The 21419-nt window shown below is 44.5% G+C and overlaps 1 protein-coding gene across 8 annotated transcripts in view; it reads right to left on the bottom strand.

Moving 5' to 3' along the window:
* Window positions 1-13581, bottom strand: part of FBXO21 (F-box protein 21) — a 45207-nt gene extending 31626 nt beyond the window's left edge. For 3 of the 8 annotated variants that reach the window (XM_026514963.4, XM_026514964.4, XM_048221389.2), the window contains exons 1-5: window positions 13285-13581; window positions 12286-12421; window positions 9811-9905; window positions 2945-3066; window positions 288-434 (exon numbers count right to left, since the gene is read on the bottom strand). In XM_026514963.4, the coding sequence (XP_026370748.1) occupies window positions 288-434; window positions 2945-3066; window positions 9811-9905; window positions 12286-12421; window positions 13285-13523 (739 nt within the window). In that variant the 5' untranslated portion in view covers window positions 13524-13581. The remainder of the gene's footprint in view (window positions 1-287; window positions 435-2944; window positions 3067-9810; window positions 9906-12285; window positions 12422-13284) is intronic. The other 5 variants (XM_044389889.3, XM_026514965.4, XM_048221387.2 and 2 more) reach the window with 2 other exon arrangements.
* Between the last annotated feature and the right edge of the window lie 7838 nt (window positions 13582-21419).

The raw sequence follows: 21419 nt of genomic DNA, 5'->3' as shown, positions 1-21419 counted from the left end.
TACTCTGAGGACACAAGCACTCCCCAAGTTGAGACCAGTGTCCCAAATAACCTGTACCACGCAGACACTGGCAGTGTCCCAACAGGACCCAACAGGTGTTGCCAGTGCAGGGTAGAGAAACGAAAATGAACTTAAAGTGTTTCACATTTCCAGGTGAACATGTGGTGGTGTCATTAACTGCTTTCCTGGTGACATAATAGAAATACCCTGCAGAGTTTCTCAAATCCACCAATCGCTCCGCTAGGTTTTCTTTTGCAAAGACTGTTGGATCCAAAGCAATTCCACACCTGCCTTGAAGGCCAAGCTGGGGTGTCGACTGTTGATGCCCCGAAGGGTTTTGCAAACAAGCTCCACGATGCTGTCAATCTGGGCCTGGATATCTTTGAGGCTGATGTCAGAAAGAGGATTGCAGTACTGGTCGATATATACAGCACCTGAAAATGAACAGCAATTACTGAGTAAGTTCCTATTTCTACCCCTTTCCTCTCAGTTGCTCATTTAGCCCAGACACCTGGGCCCATAGTTCTCTGCACCATCCTCGCAGATAAGCTTCGTTCGTGGCTGACAGACCTTGCAGCCACTACATGAAGAAGGAGCCACATTCTGATGATGAAGGAGTTTAAACACTTCATTTACTTATTTTTAAAAAATAAACCAAACCCTCCCTTACAGGTTATGGACTCAAAAAACAGCATAATACACAGCATATTCCCATATTCTATTACAGAGAGAAATAAATGCTATAAAGCTCTTTCCAGTAACTCTGAAAACATAATGGCATAAGATAGCCCCTTTACTTAAAAAAAAAAAAGTTGAAAGCCCTCATTGAGGGATTTCTACAAACTGTACCTTTCAAAGGTGAAACAGTAAATGAACTTTGGAGAGAACTTTATTTTCGAATTGGAGAAACACTGACACTCAGGAAATCTGCAGCTAAAGACTGTACAAAGTACACTGGAGTCACGGTCTCTGGAACCCAGCTGAGCTCTTTACTACTTCAGGCCATTTTCTAACCAGATGCCAAAGGGCTAATTTGATCATTTGGTTATAAGACATTTTCACTTGAGAAGCTGCAGTTAGAACTATTTTTTTTTTTTTTTTTTTTTTTTTTGAGTCACTTTAAACTCAAGAGGTCAGGTTCTTGACCCCCTACTCACACTGCAAGGAGCTGAAAGCAGGCCTCAAGAGACCTGGACCCCCATCCTAATTTTGCCCCTTAGCTAGGGATTGGCTCCTGGGCTTTCTTGGGATGGTTTCCTCACCTGTTGGCTGAAGTCCATTCCATCCTAATGCTATGATTCCTAGACTGTGTTAATACTATCAAATTATTCTTGTCAGTCACCAAGGATCGAAACCCTGGAGCTGACTTCCACTTGCTCAAAAACCTTCAATGGCTACCCAGGGCCTAAGCACTGATTTGGAAGTTACTGAAAATCATAATATTACTTTATATTTGGAGACGAAAAAGAAGTCATCGTCTTCATAAATAAGCGACAGAAAACAAAGCCTGTCAAATTATTCCTGACTGTGGAATAAACAAAAGAGAGGGGGACTCTCCATGCCAGGACGCATAGGAGAAGATTCCAGGGTGGTGAGGCTGTTCGAGTTTAATCAACTGAAACAGATTTTTCACTTCCTTGTAGATGATGAGACTTTTATACAATCAACAAGAATCTGTACTGGGCACTGTGGATACGCAGTGATCATAATAATGTTAAGGTCAAGGGACACAAGAACCTTAACGATCAGTTAGAGAACAAAACGCAAACACGTGAAACCGACACCACGCTGTGGTTTACTAGTCAATGCCACTGCGCATCTGCCTCTCGAGGCCAGGAAAATCTGCAAGCGCTGCAGTGGTCAGCAGAGAGTCAATGGAAGTTAAATTTGAATGGAACTTCTGTGGGTGAGCAGGATTTAAGAGGGAATTCTAAGAAAAAGGGATACCGCTAGTGAAGATATGAAGCCAGGAAGGAAGACAATGACCTGGCTGGAGCAAAGGGGGTGTTTTGGAGAGTAATAGGCAAAGGTCTGGGCTCCGGGGAGGTCCAGATTATGGAAGGCACTGAAAAGCAGGCAGAGAGTTAATTTAAAAAAAAAAAAGGAAATCAGTCAACCGCACAGAGTGGTGAAAAGGCCGGGTTTCAGGCTGGACTGGCGCTAGGTGTCAGCGGCCTTGAGGCTGAGGAAAGCAAGTGCCACTTAGAAAGCAGCTGCTGGGAGAGGTGGTTAGCCTACAAGACCACAGGAATAGAACGGAGACACAACCATGCCAACGCTGGGAAGGAAGGAAATTGGTGAACTGGGTAAATCACAGGGAGCAGGGAATGAAAGTGAATGAACAGTTGTAGCCACACTTCATAACCATCACTTATGGCTGTGCTTATGCAATATGCTAGGAATTTAAAGTAGTGTAAAAAAATGAAGTCACATTTTGTTCTTGTCAACTTAGCAGGAACAAAGTTATTCCCTTCTTCGCGTCTGTCCACCGACTTCTTTCTCCTCACTTCTCATTATGGACAAGCAGCCTCGCTGATGCACTAGAACGCTCCGTCCTCGTTAAACTCAGACCAGGGAGGTGAGGGGATTTGCTTGAGGTCACACGGACACAAAACTGGACACATTTATTTCTGATTTGGAAATGACGCTTCAAAGCTTAGAAAAAGGGAATTTAACCTCGTTAGCTAAATTATCAGCCTCATGCTTTGAACTGATGGTGCATCTTTAGAAAACACTGTCTCTTCAGCTGACAGCCAAACATTCTGGCAAAATCTTAGCTCTAACTTTAGCAGTTTTGCCTAACTGATCAGACCGTATAATCCCACCTCCAGAAGCCCACGGAGCACAGTTAACTTTCCCGCTGCTCTACCTTCAGGGACGATCTCCACTACTGTTCAGAGTGACAACTTTGCTGCCTGTTGAAAGATCACTGTCAGAGCCTCACCTTCAAGATACGATTCATAGTCATCAGGCTGCTGAAGAAATGCCTTAAGGTTATTTAAAATTTTCTGTTGGCGTAGGTAGTAGAGAATTTTCTTAGCGTAGTATTTCCAGGTCAAAGCTTTTCTGGAAAACAAACAAACAAGTCAATGAGAATCAAGATACCAAAACCTTCGATTACCTTATTTTTTACTTCACACTAATCACAGGATGGAAAGAGCCTACTTAACAAGAAATATATATAATTTGTTCGTGATCACACAGCACTTGTTATCAGGAAAGGAGACAGCACAATTTACAACTTTGCCTTTGTAACTACCACTAAGTCATTCGTGCTGAAATCCAAGAAACACTGACCTGTTTGGCTTCAGATTTACTAAAAGGAAATCCAAAAGAAACCTGAAAAGCCAGGGCAGCTGGCTGAGGCTCAGGAACCAGGGGTGAGATGTCTGGAATCTTTCGCTGGCCCCTGGGAGCCTGCCTTAGGGAACTCAGGCCATGGGCTAATGCTTTTCTCTTTCTATGCTCACTCCATGGTGATCTCATCCCATCTCACAGTTTCAAATATTATCTCCACTGACAGCCCTCAGTTTATTTTCCAGTACACATTTCTCCTCTAAACTCCAGACCTGGGGCGCCTGGGTGGCTCAGTCATTAAGCGTCTGCCTTCAGCCCAGGGCGTGATCCCAGCGTTCTGGGATCGAGCTCCACATCAGGCTCCTCTGCTGGGAGCCTGCTTCTTCCTCTCCCACTCCCCCTGCTTGTGTTCCCTCTCCTGCTGGCTGTCTCTCTCCCTGTCAAATAAATAAATAAAATCTTTTAATAAATAAATAAATAAACTCCAACCTGTATATCCAGCCTGCTACTCCACATCCCCACCCAGGTACCTGGTGAACTCCTTACACATGCCTCCCCTCCCAGTCATCCCCCCTCTCAGGTAAAGGCACCTCTGCCATAGCAATTAGGCCAAAAACCTTGCAGTTCTCCTTGCCTCTTTGCTCGCCTGCTCTCAGAGGCCACAATCAACCCATCCACCCACGCTACTCATTCTATCTTCAAAGTCTATCGGACATGTGAACACTTCTCACTCACTCATCTAAGTCCCCAACATCTCTTGTCTGTATTATAATAGCACCCGAACTGAGCTTCCAGCTTCAAACCCTGCCCCTCTACAGTCTCTCCTTCACACGGCAGCCCGAGGGCTTCAGTTAACATGGTGAGTCACAGCACAAAAACCCTCTGCCCCAAATTCTCCAGGGGTTTTCCACCTCACTCACAGTAAAGCCCAAGTCCTAACGATGACCTAAGAGGTTCTTTACACTCTCCCCCCATTACGCCTCTGACCTCAATTCCTGCTATTCTCTGCCTCCACCAGGCCTGCGGCCACACTGGCTTCCCTGCTGTTCTTCACCACACCTGGTGGTGCTCACCTCGGGCCTCAGCACCCTCAGCTCCTTGATCGGAACATTCCTTCCCTGGAGATCTGCAATCTGCATCCTCGCCTCCTTTCAGGTTTTCTTTCAAATGTCATCTTGAGTAAGGCCTTCTCCCCTCACCCCCAATACCCCTCCCTGATTACTATCTGTTTACAGCAATTCTCGTCTTCTAATGTAATACATCATCTTATCGGTTAGTGACTATCCCCCCCACTAGAACGTAAGCCCAATGAAGACAGGGCTTTTTGTGTTGTTCACTAGCGTATTCTCAGCGCCTGGGATAGTGTCTGGCACAGGGTAGATGCTCAACAAATACTTGCTAAGTGAATGAAATGCTTCACCAGATATTCCAAATGTACACAGGGATCATGGGAAATAGGAAGGAGACTGATCAGTTTATCCATGTGACTTCAGAAATAAAGGACTTTCTGGGGCGCCTGGGTGGCTCAGTCGGTGAAGCAACTTCCTTCAGCTCGAGTCATGATCTCCAAGTTCTGGGATGGAGACCTGCATTGGACTCTCTGCTCAGTGGCCTGCTTCTCCCTCTCCCTCTGCCTCCCCCACCCTGTTTGTGCTTTCTCTCTCGCTCTCAAAAAAAAAAATAAGTGAAATCTTAAAAAAAAAAAAGAAGAAAGAAAGGACTCTCACTCTTCAATTAGTAAATGAAAATCAGCAGAGCTAGGTTCTACCAGTCTTTTAACCTTTAAGTTGTAAAGTATGTCAATCTAGAAAACCACATGAAACGAATAAGCAGCTTCATGAATTAGGCTCAATGCATTATTTTAAGACAAACACCCTCGTATCCACCAATCAGGCTGAGAAACGACTGCAGACACCCGAGAGCCCTCCAAGGCCCTCTCTCCCATCTAGAGCCATCACAACCCACGCCTCCATGCTCATCACTGCCTCACCAAATGTACATCCCCGAACACTCTAGACTAGCCCATTTTGAGGTGATTCAAGTCTCTTAATGCACCGGATCCCCCTCCATCTTTTCTTTCCCTTGCACTTTATTTGTTGAAGAAACCTGGTTGTGTGACCTGCAGTTTCCCACAGTCTGGAATTTGTTGATTGCATCCACAAGGTATGGTTTCACATGTTCTTCTGTCTTCTGAATTTCCTGTAAATTGGATGTAGATGCTTGATCAGATTCAGATTCCATTTATTTGGCAAGACTACTTCACAGGTGGTAGTGAAGTCCTTCCATCAGGAGGCAATCATGCCTTGGCTGTCCCTTTTGGTGATGTTAGCAGCCACTGCTCCTCAAATGCCCAAGTCCATTAATTCATTAGAGGTTGCAAAGTGGTGATATTCTAATTCCACCATCCTTTCTTCATTTATTAGCTGGAGCATTTCTATAAGGAATAATTTCCCCTCATCCACTATTTGATTCCCTCAATGGCACAATATATAGGAAAGGCAGGATAAATGCTTATCTCTTTCCTTTTGTTTTTCAAAATAATAATAATTTGGATTATTATCCTCCAAAGGTGAACAATTAGTTGTTCCTATTATTATGAACTAACAGAGCTACACACAGTTGGTGTATTTCAACCCATCCCAGTTATTACCCACACTGCTGCTCAAATCACATCTCTGGCAACTGGAAGCCTCTCCATGTTGGCCCCTGAACACTTACAACATGAAATGTTGGTACTTCTCCTGATATCTGGTTCCAGACTTCCAAGATGCTCCAGCCTCATCTTTTTACAATTCCTGTATCAGACCTAGAATCAGCCCTTTCTCCAAAACCGTGGTTACTTTTGATGGGAAAGGGTATATCAAGATCACCATCTGGGTAGGAGGGATCATCATTTCTACTAGATTGGTTATTGTTTCTAGATCTTTTCAATGGACAGAAACGAGTCTAGTGTATCTATGTGTGTGTATGTATTCACACACACCCCTGCATATTTTTAAATATATCTTAGAAATTCATACTGACACTTCTAAATCAAATTCAGAACTATACGGTTTTTACCATCTTCTATTCTGTATATCTAATTTTTCTTCTTCTGGGAATACCCTACTTCTCAGAATAACAGAGATGAATTAGAGTATCACCTAGGTACTCCTTTGCTTTATTCCACATCTTAGAAACACACACATGCCCAGCCTCAGAGTAACAAGACCAAGATTTTCATCACCTTGATGAGTAATGAAAACAGCTAAATATTTGTTTACATTCTCCCCTATTCTCTGCTCATTTCCTTCAACAACTGTACTAGGTCTATATTGAAAAGGCTTATGGCTATTACATACAACACTTTCTACTCTGTTGCTTGGATTTAATTCTACAAGTAAATACGTATTTCATGCTCACCATTAGTCCTTGTGTCAGTGTCTCTCTGGTTGTTTTGGTTGTTTGAAGCTCATTTTCTAGCGCATTTCTCACGAAGGGCTCAAAAGTCCCCAAGTCCTCACAAGTTGATAAGTTTGTCTGCAGCCTTTATACTTAGAAGTCAGTTTGGCTGGATATAAAAATCCTTGGCTGACATTTCTGATCCTTGAGCATCTTAAATATATTACTCTTTTTTCCTCTGACATAGAGCAATTGTTGAAAAGTCTGATGATATTCTGATTCTCTTAACCATATAAGTGACTTCATCTTTTTTGCATGGATGCCCAAAAGCCTTTTTTGTCTTTAAAATCCAGTAGGTTTACTGAAATATGTCTCAGTGATGGTCACTCTGGGTCATTTTTTCAGGTACAGCATATGCCATTTTTTACATGTTGTTTCAAATCTTTATTTGATGTAGATATACTCTTTTTTAAGACCACACAAAATACCATAAATGCAAACTGCTTTCAAATATCCAGAGATTGGTGCTTCAGCATTTATGGGAAACTATCCTTCCTTCCTATGCTTTCCATATTTGCACAATAAGCACTTGCCAGGAATGAATACAAACAGGGTCCTTCAAGAACACTAGCATCCCAAAATATTTACAAATGTGAGTATTCCCTCTCATTTAAAAATAACCCTGTTAGAGGCTCAAAATACGTGTCAGGCCAAGAGGTGACGTATCTATGACACTCACTTCTAAAAAGACTGTAACTGTACTTTTCCACTGGCTGTGCATATTTAGTTATGTTTGCCAATCTAAAAAAAAAAAAAAAATCAATACTTTGTTGTTATTTAACATTTCTTTGCAGAGTGAATTTAAAGACCTACAGGATTTTCAGCTCTTTGGATCTGCTCTTCTGTGAATGTCCTCCTCCTTTGTACCTTTTTCAATCTCTTCTTAGAAATTTTAAGAATTCTACTGACGTTCTTTATAGTTTCTTTGGTCAGAAGGAAGTTTATTTTTTATTGCAAAACTATCTATATTCTTGTATTGCTTCTGTATCATTAGTCTTAAGTAGGTCTCCCTAGATTAGAAACAAAGTCTGCTATTTTATTGAGGGATTTTCATTGTGATAATTTTTAAATTTAGGTTATTTAATCTTTTGGAACTTAATTTTTGTATATGATTCCAGTTTTACTTTCTTCCAGATGAATATTCAGTTATTTCCAATAACAATCATTAAATATGCCATCCTTTCCCTCTGACTTTAACTGTATTAAATTACCTTTTATGCTGGGACACGCTTCTAAATTATTCTTTGTCACTGATGCAGCTCTCAACTTCTACTTCAACACTGTTTTGGTTACAGCTAGCTTCATCTACGTCCTATTATCTAGTGACGCAAGATTTACATTGCAATTATTTAAAAATTGTTTTTTTCTGGCTCTTCCAGTGAATTTTTTCTTCTCAACATATTTTATGACAATATTATCTAATTAAAACAAAAAACTCCTGTCCCAAAACTCTTTTTGGGTCCTAATTGGAATGGTGCTAGGGTTATGTGTTAATTTTAGAAGAACTGACATTTTTGTAATGGTAAGTCTCCCCAGTCAAGGACAGGCTATCTTTCATGTTTTTCAATAACATTCTATGTCTGACCTCAGACACTCATTCCCAGGAACTTATTACTTAGAAATGAAACCACAAAAAACATCACCCTCCACAATAATATAAGATGGAGAAGAAAGCGGTTGCTTAACAACAGTGCGATAGTTAAATAAATTGTACTGCAGAACAGTATACAGTCATTAATAAAATGAGTTTGCCTTTTTATCAGCTGATTAGATTTCCACAAGGTAATACGAATGAGAAAAAAAAAAGATACAGAAAAGCACATATTTTATGATCAAAATTCTGTGAAATAAATGATCTCCCTCCATCCCCACATATATCGATGCGTATCAGCACGGAAGAACATAGGCTAAGCTGTCATCATTAATTACACGGGTGGGGCAGGGGAAGCCAACACAAATGGAGGGAGTGGGGAGGAAGGGAGAAACAGCATAAGCAAGAAAAAGCAAAGTCTGCACTCAACATCAAATCAAAACTAAAGCAACCAATATGACATTACGTTTATGTAATTGAAAATATACTCACATATATGTAAAAAAGACAGGTCAGCTTTTATTTTTAAGGCTGCGCAATACTGACTATTAGATCATACTTCAATTCATTTATAGATAAACCAAAATAGAAACGGAAAAATGACCTCTGCATCTGAACTCATCCAAGGCCTAGAATAGTGGCACATCTTACCTCTCCCCTACAGTTGTTCCACTGATAGACAGTGCTCTCTCCTAAACCCCTTTAAAAACAACAAGGAAAATATCCTACGCCTTGTTTGTGAGATACTGCACAATAAGCTCGAAGGAAGATGCTAAGCTAGCCTTCTTATCTTCCATCGCTAATAGTTTCCAGAACTTTTAGAGCAGGAAATCTTTTTCATAGGTATGTTAAACTGGAAGCCAAGTCATCTTTTAGGTAAACTGGAAATAAACCTTTACAGCAGAAAATATGAGGCATAAAAAATTGTAAGCAACAAACAAGAGATGATGGATAGTCTTCTTGATTAGGAGAGAGAAAGGAAAGCTTCAATCGGATACCAATTATGTTCATGGCCAAAGTGAGATTATTCTTAACCAAATTCAGAAATCATTTAAAAAAACCTCTATTAAATTAAAACATGCCTAAGAAAATAAAAAAAAATTCAATCCATAACAGACAAATTTGGTGATGGTAGGTGGAGAAAGATAATATAAAGGAAGAAATAATACAAAGGGAGGGTAGTTCATATTATTAAATGAAAAACAGACACAAGTGCTGAGCACAGTATTTGACCCACAGTAGGAATAAAATACTAATTCTCTTTTCTTTCCAAAAGGATTTTGCAAGGTTTCTTTAAATATCAATGGTCTCAGTGTATTTACATTATTTACACAGAGCTTTTCAAAAATATAACTACGGTAAGACATAACTATTCGGAAAACACATCCCAGGGTTCGGCCCCATACAAATTACAGCAGTGAATTCTGGGCATTATTAGAATGAACAAACAAAAACCAATTCCTGCTAAAACTATGACTTACCTTCCTTCCATATTTAGGATACACACCAATTCATCCTCAAAAAATATCTCTGGTCCCTCAAGATTCTCAATGTCACTAAAACCGTTACAAGGGACCTATGAAGAAGACATACAAACAGGCCTCAATAACAGGCGATAATCCGTCACTCTCACACACAAACCTGAGCTGCAAACAAAGCTGCTCACGTGCGTGGAGCAGGTAACAGCTGTCCTACGCTATCCCGCACCACCCACCACGGTGGGAAGTAACACGTGAAGTAACAATAATTTGTGCAGATCTTACTGTCAGTTGTAAATTAATTGTATTTTCATAGTCTGGAATTCCTGAAATTACTGAGTTCTAATGTGAAAAGAATAGCTCTGAAACAAGGATTAGAAATACAAAATATCCTCATTTACAACAGTGATTTCATGCAATTTATGTTGTACTCTAGTAGGACCAGAGTACTTTGGGCAACTCACTTAACCCACCGGGCCTATATTCTCCTCTGTAAATTGAGGCGGTGGTACAAATGAGCTTTAAAATTCTATTACTTCTCCCAGTTTGTTTTGAAAGTAGCCAGGAAATTTCATGTCAACCTGTGCGCATGCAGAGAACACGGGAATATAAGGGTCCTGAGCCAAAGTAATCATCCGCCCACAGATCAATCTTAAGTATATTCCTGCTATGTTCAAAGTCCTTGACATATTTCTAATTAGGCAGTGGTACAGGGAAAGAGGGAGCTAAGGAAAAAACACAATAATTCATCATTATTAGACAAACACACAAGCTGTTAAAAATGCACACGAAACCAGCTGGACTAGAAATAGAGGATTCAAACTAGTAGCCCACGACCAAGTGCATCAAATTCTAGCACCCTAATATGTGTGTACACACACATTTGTACCAGTTTTAAAATTTGATATGAATGCTTTTGGTCAGGGCCTGGCATACTCAGAATAGGACATAAATTCTGTCCATCTTAATATCAACTAACATTTATTTACAGAAATGAATTATACCAGAGGTGCCTCAGTCAGTTAAGCGTCCCACTCTTGATTTTGGCTCAGGTCATGATCTCAGGGTTCTGAGATCAAGACCCACGTCTGGTTCTGTGCTTAGTGCAGAGTTGGCTCGTGTCCTGCCCCCACCCCCCCAATCACCTGGCTTGGTCTCACTCTGCCTCCTGCTCTCTCTCTCAAATAAATAAATAAAATCTTAAAAAAAAAAAAAAATGAAAGATACACTGGGGGATATCTAGTTTTATTCTCCACAGGGGAATAAGTTCAAATTTGTCCAAAGTTCAAATTTTCCCTTTCAAAACTTGAAAAGCCTTGAAAACATTTCAGATGTATGAACTCCATTTAGTAATATTAATTAAAATTAGAAAATAGGAATTAATCAGGGTGCCTCGCTAGCCCAGTCAGGGAGAACATGCAACTCTTGATCTTAGGATGGTAAGTTCAAGCCCCACATCGAGTGTAGAAATTACTTAAAAATAAAATCTTAAAAAAAGAAAGAAAAAGAAAAAAAGAAAGAAAGAAAGAAAGAAAGAAAGAAAGAAAAAAGAAAGAAAGAAAGAATCAATCTCCAGCAAACCAGGACAGTAAAATAAATCAGGGGCACCTGGCTGGCTCACTCAGTAGAGCATATGACTCTTGATCTCAGGGTCGTGAGTTCAAGCTCTACAATGGGCGTTTACTTAAACAACAAACAAACCAAAAAAAACCCCCAAACCCAATAAATAAATAAATCAGACTGGCTCTACTTCTAGACCCTCAATAAGAAATAAATTTAAAATATTAGTGTAAACTACTTCCTGGAATTACAAAAAGTTAAGAATCACGACCTAATACAGAGACTTCCGAGACCCTGTGGGAAGACAAAAACAACTACAAAAACCCTTGCATTTCAGCAATATTTAAAAAATAAAAACTTTTCAGGGATAATGAATGCAAGATAATTTCACTGAAGGAGTAATAATTCTGATATACAGATAGCTTCTAATCCTGGGCTACCTTAAGAAATAATGCTGTTCACTACCGGTTAGTTAGAACCTGCAAAGCCAGAGAAGAAAAACCATATTAATTTCGTCAACCCTTCCGGGAAAACAACTGGGCGAAATCTGTAGTGTTGGATCACGGATGATCCCCTAACTCAAGGGGAGGCTGTGAAAAATATGTTTAACCTCCTTGAAGAGAAATAATGCTGATCTGGATTCCCTCTACATTGTGCTTGCTGCGGGTCCCTCCCTCCCCTCTCCACCCCCATTCTCTCTCTGGCTTTAGAAAAGTAAAGCTGGCAGGCACAAATGGCTTCGTGTTGTTGGATGGGAGGAAAAGGACACAATGACTCTTGCGGCCATCAAGTGAGTCAGGGATTGTGACAGAACTGAAAAAGGGATATCAGAAAGAGCTGGATGAGCTAATGCCTACAGACCCAGACACATACACCACTAGCAGGCAAAAGCAGGGAGCTACATCAAGGGATCCTTACGTGCTCTGAAAAGAACCTCTTTGAGAATGAGGCTACAATCTTCCGGGCTTCTAACCCAGCTTTTTGCCGAACTTTATACTCCTCCAACCAATTGACGTAGTCGGTGGGGCTGTAGTGTTTCATAAGGGAAGGCCACCTACAAGGAGAGAAACACCCTCTCAGCTTAAGAGACTCGAAGGCAGACACAGGAATCAAAGGCAGCCTTGAGAAACAGGGAAAGCTGTATGGTTCAGTGGCACCAGGGGCCCTCGCGGTGGCCCTAGTTCAATCTCCACCCGGCACGCAGCTCGCGGCGTGACCTTGGCGTAGCAGTAGGAATGCTGTCTCTACTCCCCATCTATAAAATGGGGACACTTGCAGCAACAATAATAGTGACGACAAGGGCTGCTAACATTGATCGCGCGTCTCCCAAGGGCCGGGCCCTGTGTAAATGCTCCTTACACATCATCTCATTTAATAACCACAGTAAAACGTAGGTAAAGTCGATGAATGAGGCTCAAAAGAAAGAGAAGTCGCTACCCCCCAAGGTCATATGGCAAGTGTGGCAGGGCCAGATTTATCCGGGGTCCCACACCGAAATCTGTGCTCTCCGCCCGCAACCAGGGAATGCTGCGTCCGCTTCCTCCAAGGGCTGTTAGGATCACTGCATCGCCGGATCCATGTAAACATTTTAGCTCGGAGTCGCGCACAAAGAAGCGCGCAGGATGGATCAGCAGCGATCCTACCGTCGTCACCCTCTATGGCGGGCCCCGGCTGCCGGGCGCTTCCCGATGCGCAATTTGGGCAGCGGCGGGTCCGCGCGGCGTGGACCCCAGGGGCCCGGGGAGCCGGCGGCCTGGAGGCCTTTGTCTGTCGGTCCGCGGGCAGGGGTCCGGGGGTGGCCTCCGGGGAGGGAATCCGCGCACGGGCAGGGAGGTGGCGGCGCAGGCCGGCCAGGCCGGGGCCCGGGGGGCGCGGGGCGGGGGCGCGGGCCGCGAGCTGGCGGGGCGGCAGGCTCACCTCACCCGGAACTGCTCCTTCCACACCTTCCCGCTACTCTGGCACAGCTCGCGCAGCCGCCGGCAGGTGCTGGAGACGCGGCCGATGTCGGCGGCCGTCAGCGAGCCGCTGCACAGGATGTACTCCAGCACCTCGCCGGGCAGGTTGACGAGGCAGCTGAGGCCCACCGCCTCGGGTGCGGCCTCCTCCGCAAGCGCCGGCACCACCTCCATCGCGCTGTCGACCGCTGCTGCCGCCATCTTGTCCGCGTACCTGGGCCCGCCGCGCGCGCGCGCGCCGGGGCGCCCCGCTTCGCCCCGCCCACCCGCCTCGAGGGGCGGGCGCACGGATCGCCCCGCCCACGCCCGTGGCTGCACCCTCTCCGCCTGGGCTGCTGCAGGCACAGGGAAACCGGTTCTTGCAACAAGTGGGGTGGGTCTGAGAGCTGCGAACCCGCGGTCGTGGCAGCATCCACCTTTCTTGTTTTTTCGGAGCGCTTCCTGTGCATGAGCTCAGCGGTCCTTCCCAATAACCCTATCAATTCTTATCTCCCCGAGTTACAGATGGGGAAACTGAGGTTCAGGGAGCTAAACGGACTTGCTCAGGATCCCGTGTACTAGATGTTAATTCAGAGCCGCTTGACTTCTGCTTGACTGTGCTCTAAACCAGTATGCTGTAATAACGGCTAATTTAATGTTCTTGAATGCTGTGCCAAGTATTTTACATTTCATTCTCCTCTATTAGAGACCTCTATGATGGGTACCGTAATACCCATTCTAGAATACCGAAAACCAGGCTCATAAAGGTGGGAGTCACTGGTTCAAAGTCACAGACACAAAAGGTGGTAGAGCCTGGCTTTGAACCCTTAAAGCAGGAATTACCATCCAGGTAATTCGGTGCCTGCACCAATGATAATAACAACAACAACAACAAGAACAGGGGCGCCTGCCTGGGTGGCTCAGTCTGTTAAGCATTTGCCTTTGGCTCAGCTCATGATCCCAGAGTCCAGCTCCCTGCTCAGCAGGAAGCCTGCTTCTCCCTCTTCCTCTGCTCCTCCCCTGTTTGTACTCCCTCTATTTCAATCACTCTCTCTCTCTCTCAAATAAATAAAATCTTTAATAAAAAAAATAATTAGTATTATTATTTTTAACCCGGGCCCTGCGCTGTGTGGCCTGAGGATACAGATGTGAGTGAGACGGTGTCCTTGCCTCAAAGGAGCTCAAAGTCCAGTTGGGGAAGAGAACAATCTGTTGTCCGTACATGGAGGCTCAGTAAGGCCCCCACCCCAATTTGGAAATCAGAATGCCCTGAAAGTATTGAAGTTGTGAAGTTAACTCTCAGTGGATGGTGGTAAGCCATCCATGGCTCCCTCTTGCACTTAGAGATGAATCCAAAATCCCTACCATTGATGCAAAGGGATAGTCCCCTGTTTGCCCCTCTTTATCTACCTGAAGCCATTCTTTCCCTCACTAGTCACACCCCAGCCAGCCTGGTCTCTTTCCTTCCACTTCTGGCCTCCGCATGTATGCTGGTCCCACTGCCTGGAATATATTTCGTGCTGGGATGTCCTCCTTCTAGCTACTCCTCCTCTTCCTCCAGGCCTTAGTTTAACCTCTCCAGATGACCTCCCTTCCCTCACCTCAGCCCCACTGCCCCAGATAGGATTCCTTCCCAGCATTTTTCAGTCTTGTCGTTACTTACCGAATTAATTTATAACCCTCTGTTCAACCTGCTGCTGCTACCACAGTCATGAAACCAGAAATTTTAGAGCAGCCCCCAAAGTGTAGCTGATCTGGGACGGAGTCTGGGCCTTCCCTCCTGGAAATCCGATGGCGGTGGTGAGCACTGTTTACCATACCTCTTCTGGAAATGCCGGCATCCCTTGGCCTCTGGGGCCCCACCTTCTCCTGATTCTCCCTCTGGGTGGCTCCCTGTCGGGAGGGTGGGAAAAGGGGGGTTACCTTGGGAGCTCAGCCATAGCCCCCTTCTTTCACTCTCTCACCCTGTCTGCAATGATCCACACCCACTTTAAATGTCCACAACTCTCTGCAGCCCAGTTTGCTCCTCTGAGATCTAGACTCACTTAGCTAACTGCTCACCCGACATTCCCTTCGGGTCCCTAAAACTCAATGTGTCCAGGAAAAAACACACATCCTGCAGCAACTTCACCTTGTTCTCTCCCAGTGGTTCCTGCCTGAGGAATGGCCACCCACCCAGCCATTTCTGCACAACTAGAACTTGTGGCCATCCTTGGCACCTCTTTCTCCCTCACCATCTACATCTAAATGCCCAACAGAGGTTAACTTTTCTGTGCCTCGGTTTCCTCCTCTATAAAATGGGGATAACAACAGATCTTCCTATGAAATGAAACAACGTGTCAATGTCAGTAACTGTTTCCACGTAACAAATAAACCCAACACTTAGCAGTGTAAGACAACCTTGCTTTTGTGCTCTTGATTTTGTGGACCAGGAAGGGGGAAGGTATTAGCTGGGCAGCTCTGAACTGGAAAGAGGTGGAGGTTCCATGTTCCATGCTCTCAAACACTGAACGTACTCTGTCAGATCCTACGGGGCCTGGAAAGAGGGTTGGGATCTTAAGTGTGCTGAGAAGCACTCTCCATACTCAAATGTCAAACAGAGGTTATGGTCTGTCTGCCTCAGTTTCTTTGAGAAAACTTTTTTTTTTTTTAATAAGGAAGCAATTTTCTTCTCTAAAAGATCACTCCTAATAGTTATCAATCTGTCTCTTTCTCCCTGTTTCCTTAGCCACAATCCCAGTCCATGTCCCCAGCATGGCTCCTGAATGTTCCCCTGGCTTTCATCCTGGCCCAGAGAATGTGAAAATCAGCCCCAAGAACACTCAGACTTTGGTAACCGAAGTTTTCAGCCCATTACGTGGACGGCAGACCCCGTTCTCATGAACAACTATTGTTTTCTTATCCATGCCACCCAGGCCCTCCTTCTTCCTATTTTTTTTTTTTTAATATACAGTGTCTCTTTTTTTTTTTAAGATTTTATTTATTATTTATTTGACAGGGAGAGAGACAGCCAGCAAGAGAGGGAACACAAGCAGGGGGAGTGGGAGAGGAAGAAGCAGGCTCCTAGCAGAGGAGCCTGATGTGGGGCTCGATACCAGAACGCCGGGATCACGCCCTGAGCCGAAGGCAGACGCTTAACGACTGAGCCACCCAGGCGCCCCTATTTTTTTGTTGTTTTTTTTAAGTATGTTCCACAGCCAGCATGGAACCCAATGTGGGGTTTCAATCTCACAACCCTGAGATCAAGACCTGAGCTGAGATCAAGAGTCAGACGCTTAACTGACTGAGCCACCCAGGCGCCCCTCCCTTTTCCCATTTCTGATCAGACATGACCAACATACTGTCAGGGGGGAAGAAATTAAAATCTCCCGCCAATCTAGAAAAGCCTCCCCACAACTCTAGAAAAGAAGAGTTTTAATGGTGAGTAAGCATCAAACTACACTTGAGGCACAGCACAGGCAAACTGCTAATGAGATTACAAAAATGGGGAGAAATGCCACCCTTTTCACATATGGCCAAGTACTACGTCCCACACATGCTCTAGAGATTAATGCTAACTTGTCCCCAGGGAGGAGGACCTGACCACATCTATCTTAGTTCATCCTAAGCTCACTTGGTAATCAGGGTACACATTGTGCTAGCTAATTGCCTTGGGCTCAAGGAAATACTAAAACTTCTCATCCTTACGATAAGCAGGTGGTTACAGCTTGGAACAAGTTGCTTAGGCTAAACCCCCACGGTCCCAGGGAGTTAGGGACACTACCTTCCTTGATATTTACATTTCAAAGAGATGTTTCTCAGGCCCATAAGGAAAACATTCCTGGGTTGTACTGTTGGCAAGAGGCTTGATGAGCCCTTAAGAAAGATTTGCAGGGGTGCCTGGGTGGCTCAGTCAGTTAAGCACCTGCCTTTGGCTCAGGTCATGATCCCAGGGTCCTGGGATCGAGTCCCACATTGGGCTACTTGCTCGGTGGGTGGCCCTCTGCCCCCCACCCCCCGCTCATGCTCTCCCTCTCCCTCTCTCTCTCAAATAAATAAATAAAATCTTAAAAAAAGAAAAGATGATGCTAAGTGAAAGAAGCCATCCACAAAAGGACAAATATTGTATGATTCCACTTATGTGAAACATCTAGAATAGACAAATTCATAGACTTGGAAAGTAGGTTAGTGGGAGGGCTGGGAGGGAGGAGGCAATGGGGAGTTATTGCTTAATGGTTATAGAGTTTCTGTTTGGGATGATAGAAAATGTTCTGGATGTTCTGGAAGTAGATACTGATGACAGTTATACACCATTGCCCTTTATCTTATTTTTTTTTTAAATATTTGAGAGAGAAAGTGCATGGGGTGGGAGGGCCAGAGGGAGAGAGAGAGAATTTTGAGCAGATTCCCCGCTGAACGTGCAACCTGACATGGGGCTCAATCTCACGACCCTGAGATCATGACCTGAGTTGAAACCAAGAGTTGGACGCTCAACTGACTGACTGAGCCACCCAGGTGCCCCACTGCTGTTCTTTATACCATCAGATTGTACACTTAAAAATAGCTAAATGGTAAATTTTCTGTTACATACAGTTTACTATATTTAAAAAACAGCACCGACACAAAAGTTTTACATACATATCAAAGAGACAGGAAAGATTTACACACACATAGTTTCTCAAGGAAATGCTCTAAGAAAGGAGAGGGGAACGAGTCTCTTTCCACTTGGGCCACAGGGAAATTTCTGAATTTTACAATTTACCCCATAGTACCCTCTTGCCAAACTGCTGACTGTATTGAACAGAGAGCTGATCTCCACAACCCTAGCTCCTGCTTAAATTACGTAACACAAGTCCAAATCCTAGACTGATCCCCTCTGGCCCCTCCTACCTGGCCCCTCCTACCCGGCCCCCCAGGTGCCCCCTTCAGGATGCTTTCTCCCTGCTCCAGCAAGCAAATAAAACCATCTTTGTGGATTATTAGCATATAGTGTATGTCTGGTTATCTTTGGCTGGAGGGTTTCAATATTCCTCTCCCAAGAGATCTCTATGACCTGACTAGAGAGACAATTCCCACAGCCCTCAACATCTTCAATGGCTTCAAAATAAATATACAAACTCTCTTCTGACCCATCTCCGCAAACTCTGTCCCACCCGAGGGCCTTTGCTAATTCAGTTCTTTTTTTTTTTTCCTGGAGGGCCCGCTTCCCAGTTCCTAACTCACCGTTTAGATGTCCAAGTCAAGCACCATGTCTGCAGAAACACACACTGGGGGAGCATGTCCTCACGGGGTCCCGTTCCATTCACCACACACTCCCGAACTGTCACAGTACACACACTGGCCTGATCATCGGGTTCGGCCACAAGCACTGGGAAATCCAGGTTCCATGGATCCTGAAGCTTATACTGTTTGGAGGCCCTATTTTAGAAAAGGAAGGCATAACGATGAACTTGTAAGTGAACAGGGGCGCATTTATGTAGAATGAGAAAAGAAGGGGCCTTGAAAGGGTCTTTCCAAGTGAGGGGGCAGCGGAGTCAAGTTTCAATAGCTCCACGGGAAACACACCTCTTCCTATAAAATGATGACCTCTTGGTTGATCTCCGGTGTCTACAAAAGGGCCTACACGTAGTAGGTCTTCATTATATTTCTAGTGAATAAGGAAAATTAATCTTCTAAGTGCAAGTCAATTGAGCTGGTTGTAAATTGCATGGGGGGGGTGGGCGGGGGTGGACATGAATCTTTAGGTCCGGAGAGTAGACTACCACAGGCTGAGTGACGGTCCCCAAACACATTCATATTCTCACATCCCCGGCACCTTTGATTGTACTGTGAGGTGTGTGTTTTCTTCCAACACCACCAAGCAATCCTCCAACACTAGTTGGGTGTCCTACAATTCAACCCAATTCTGACACTGTCTACCTGGAGATAGCGTGAGACCCCACAGGTTCAGGGCTCAGACGGACAAGACTCTCCCCCTTCCCCTCCTGAGCCATACTTACAAGCGGAGGTTGTTACAGAAATCAGATTTTCCAACGACCACTTCACTGGTTCATTTAATTTGCTAGAATGACTCACAGTACTCAGAAACATTTTACTTCCTAGATCACTGGCTTATTACAGAAGGATATAACTCAGGAACAGCCAGATGCAAGAGGTGAATGAGGCAAGGTTTGGGGGAGAGGCCTCGGATCTTCCATGCTTTATGAGCGTGCCACTCTCCCCAAATCTCCAACCTGGATGGTTCTCGAATCCTGTCCTTTTGGGTTTTTATGGAGGCTTCCATTACAAAGGCATGATTGATTGACTCATTAGCCATTGGTGATTGATTCCACCTGCTTTCTGCAGGTCACGAGGGTGGGTTGGAGGGGAAAGTTCCAACCCTTTGATCGTGTGGTTGGTTCCCCTGACAACCAGCCCCCATCCTCAGGTGCTTTCCATAAGTCGATTCATTCAAAGAACTCAGGTGTGGTGAAAGGGGTTTGTTAGGAATAATGAGACTTCATCACTCTTATTACTTAGGAAATTCCAAGGATTTTAGGAACTTTGTGCCAGAAACAGGGATGAAGACCAAATATATATTTTTTATTATAAATCACAGTACCACAGTTACCTTACATGGCAAAAGGGACTTTGCAGTTTTAATTAGGTTAGGAATCTTGAGATGGGGAAATTTTCCTAGAAAACCTGGGTGAGCCCAGTGTAATCACAAAGGTCCTTAGAAGAGGGGGACAGGAGGGTCAGAGGCAGAGAGACGAGGTTGACAATGAAGGCAAAGGTGGAGGGATGCTGGTCATAAGCCAAAGAATGCGGGCAGCTTCTAGAAGCTGGAAGAGGCAAGGAAAAGGATACTCCCCTAGAGCAGCGGCGAATCAGAAACTAAAGCATATTAAATGCACAGTTTGTATCAGTTTTCCGTTGCTGCTGCAGCAAATCACCACAATTTACTGGCTTAAAACTGCGCAAATTTATGCTCTCCCTGCCCTGGGTGTCAGGAGTTTCTGATGGGTTTTACCAAGCTAAACATAAAGGGGTCAGCAGGACTGCTGCTAACAGCCACCTGACCCCAAACTCTGCTGCAGTAATGCAGTGTGCCAGGGAGATGATGTGGCTGCTTGTTACTCGGAGTTCAGGGGCAAGAGGTAACAAATACATTGAGACAGATACACCACGCGCGTGCACGAGCGCGCAGCTATTGCAAAGCAATACCTCCCGTATGCCAAGCGATCGGTACAGACAGCTGAAAAGGCAATTTTGAATCCAATCCTCAGCAAGAGAAGTGGGATCCCCGTTGGTGGAAGAGGCGGGGGTGGGCTTTTCAGGGAAGGGGAGTAGCAGAAATAAAGGCGAGGCAGAAGGAAAGTAAAAGCTGCCTTTAGAACCATCGGGGTGAACCCACAGACGGGAAGCTTTGCGTGGGGCGGTGGAGGACACGGTAATTGAGAAGGCTGCCTGCCTCTAGCCAGAGCATGCGCGCTGGATGTTGGCCAGGGGGTTAGCCCTCCTCCCCTGGTCCCTGGTGGCATGGAACGCCTCGTAGAAAATGTATGACGGTTAAAAGAGATGTTTCAAGAGGGCGATTTGGGGGCTGTGTGTGTTTTTCAAGGAAGGCGAAGCCGCCAGCTTGGAGGAAAAAGGAACAGGTGTCTCTCTCCCCACAGATTTGCCTGCAGCTTTTCTGCTAATAACTGCATTTCCGTTAGCGACTCTTTTCAAAGCCTTCAAACCCAAACGGATCCCATTACTGCATACTGTTTAATCGAGGCCACGGACAGTACACCTTGAATTTATGGCGGGTCTCAGAGGCTTGCTTGTGCTTAATGTCTTTGCCCTACTGCTTCCCTGTGACACCAGATATGGGAGCAGACGAGAGAAGGGTTCATAACTCTTGAAGATCTCAAATTCTTGGAAACTATAAGGAAAAGCTAGGAAAGCGAGGCTTCCAATATCCGCTCCGAGTTCTAGCAGAGGAAAAAAACTGAGAGGCAGAGAGACCAGGAGACCAGTCACCCCTGTCCGCCGATCCCCAAGTCAAGCAGTACAAAAAGATTTGCTTTTGTTTTTTGTTGTTTTAAATCACTTGACTAATTACTCAGGTCTAACTGCTATTTGATTAACGTAATCTTATTTTCCTCCAGAGGC

The sequence above is a fragment of the Ursus arctos genome, unplaced genomic scaffold, assembly GCF_023065955.2.
Source record: "Ursus arctos isolate Adak ecotype North America unplaced genomic scaffold, UrsArc2.0 scaffold_34, whole genome shotgun sequence".
NCBI lineage: Eukaryota > Metazoa > Chordata > Mammalia > Carnivora > Ursidae > Ursus > Ursus arctos.
This window is presented reverse-complemented; position numbering and strand designations above follow the sequence as displayed.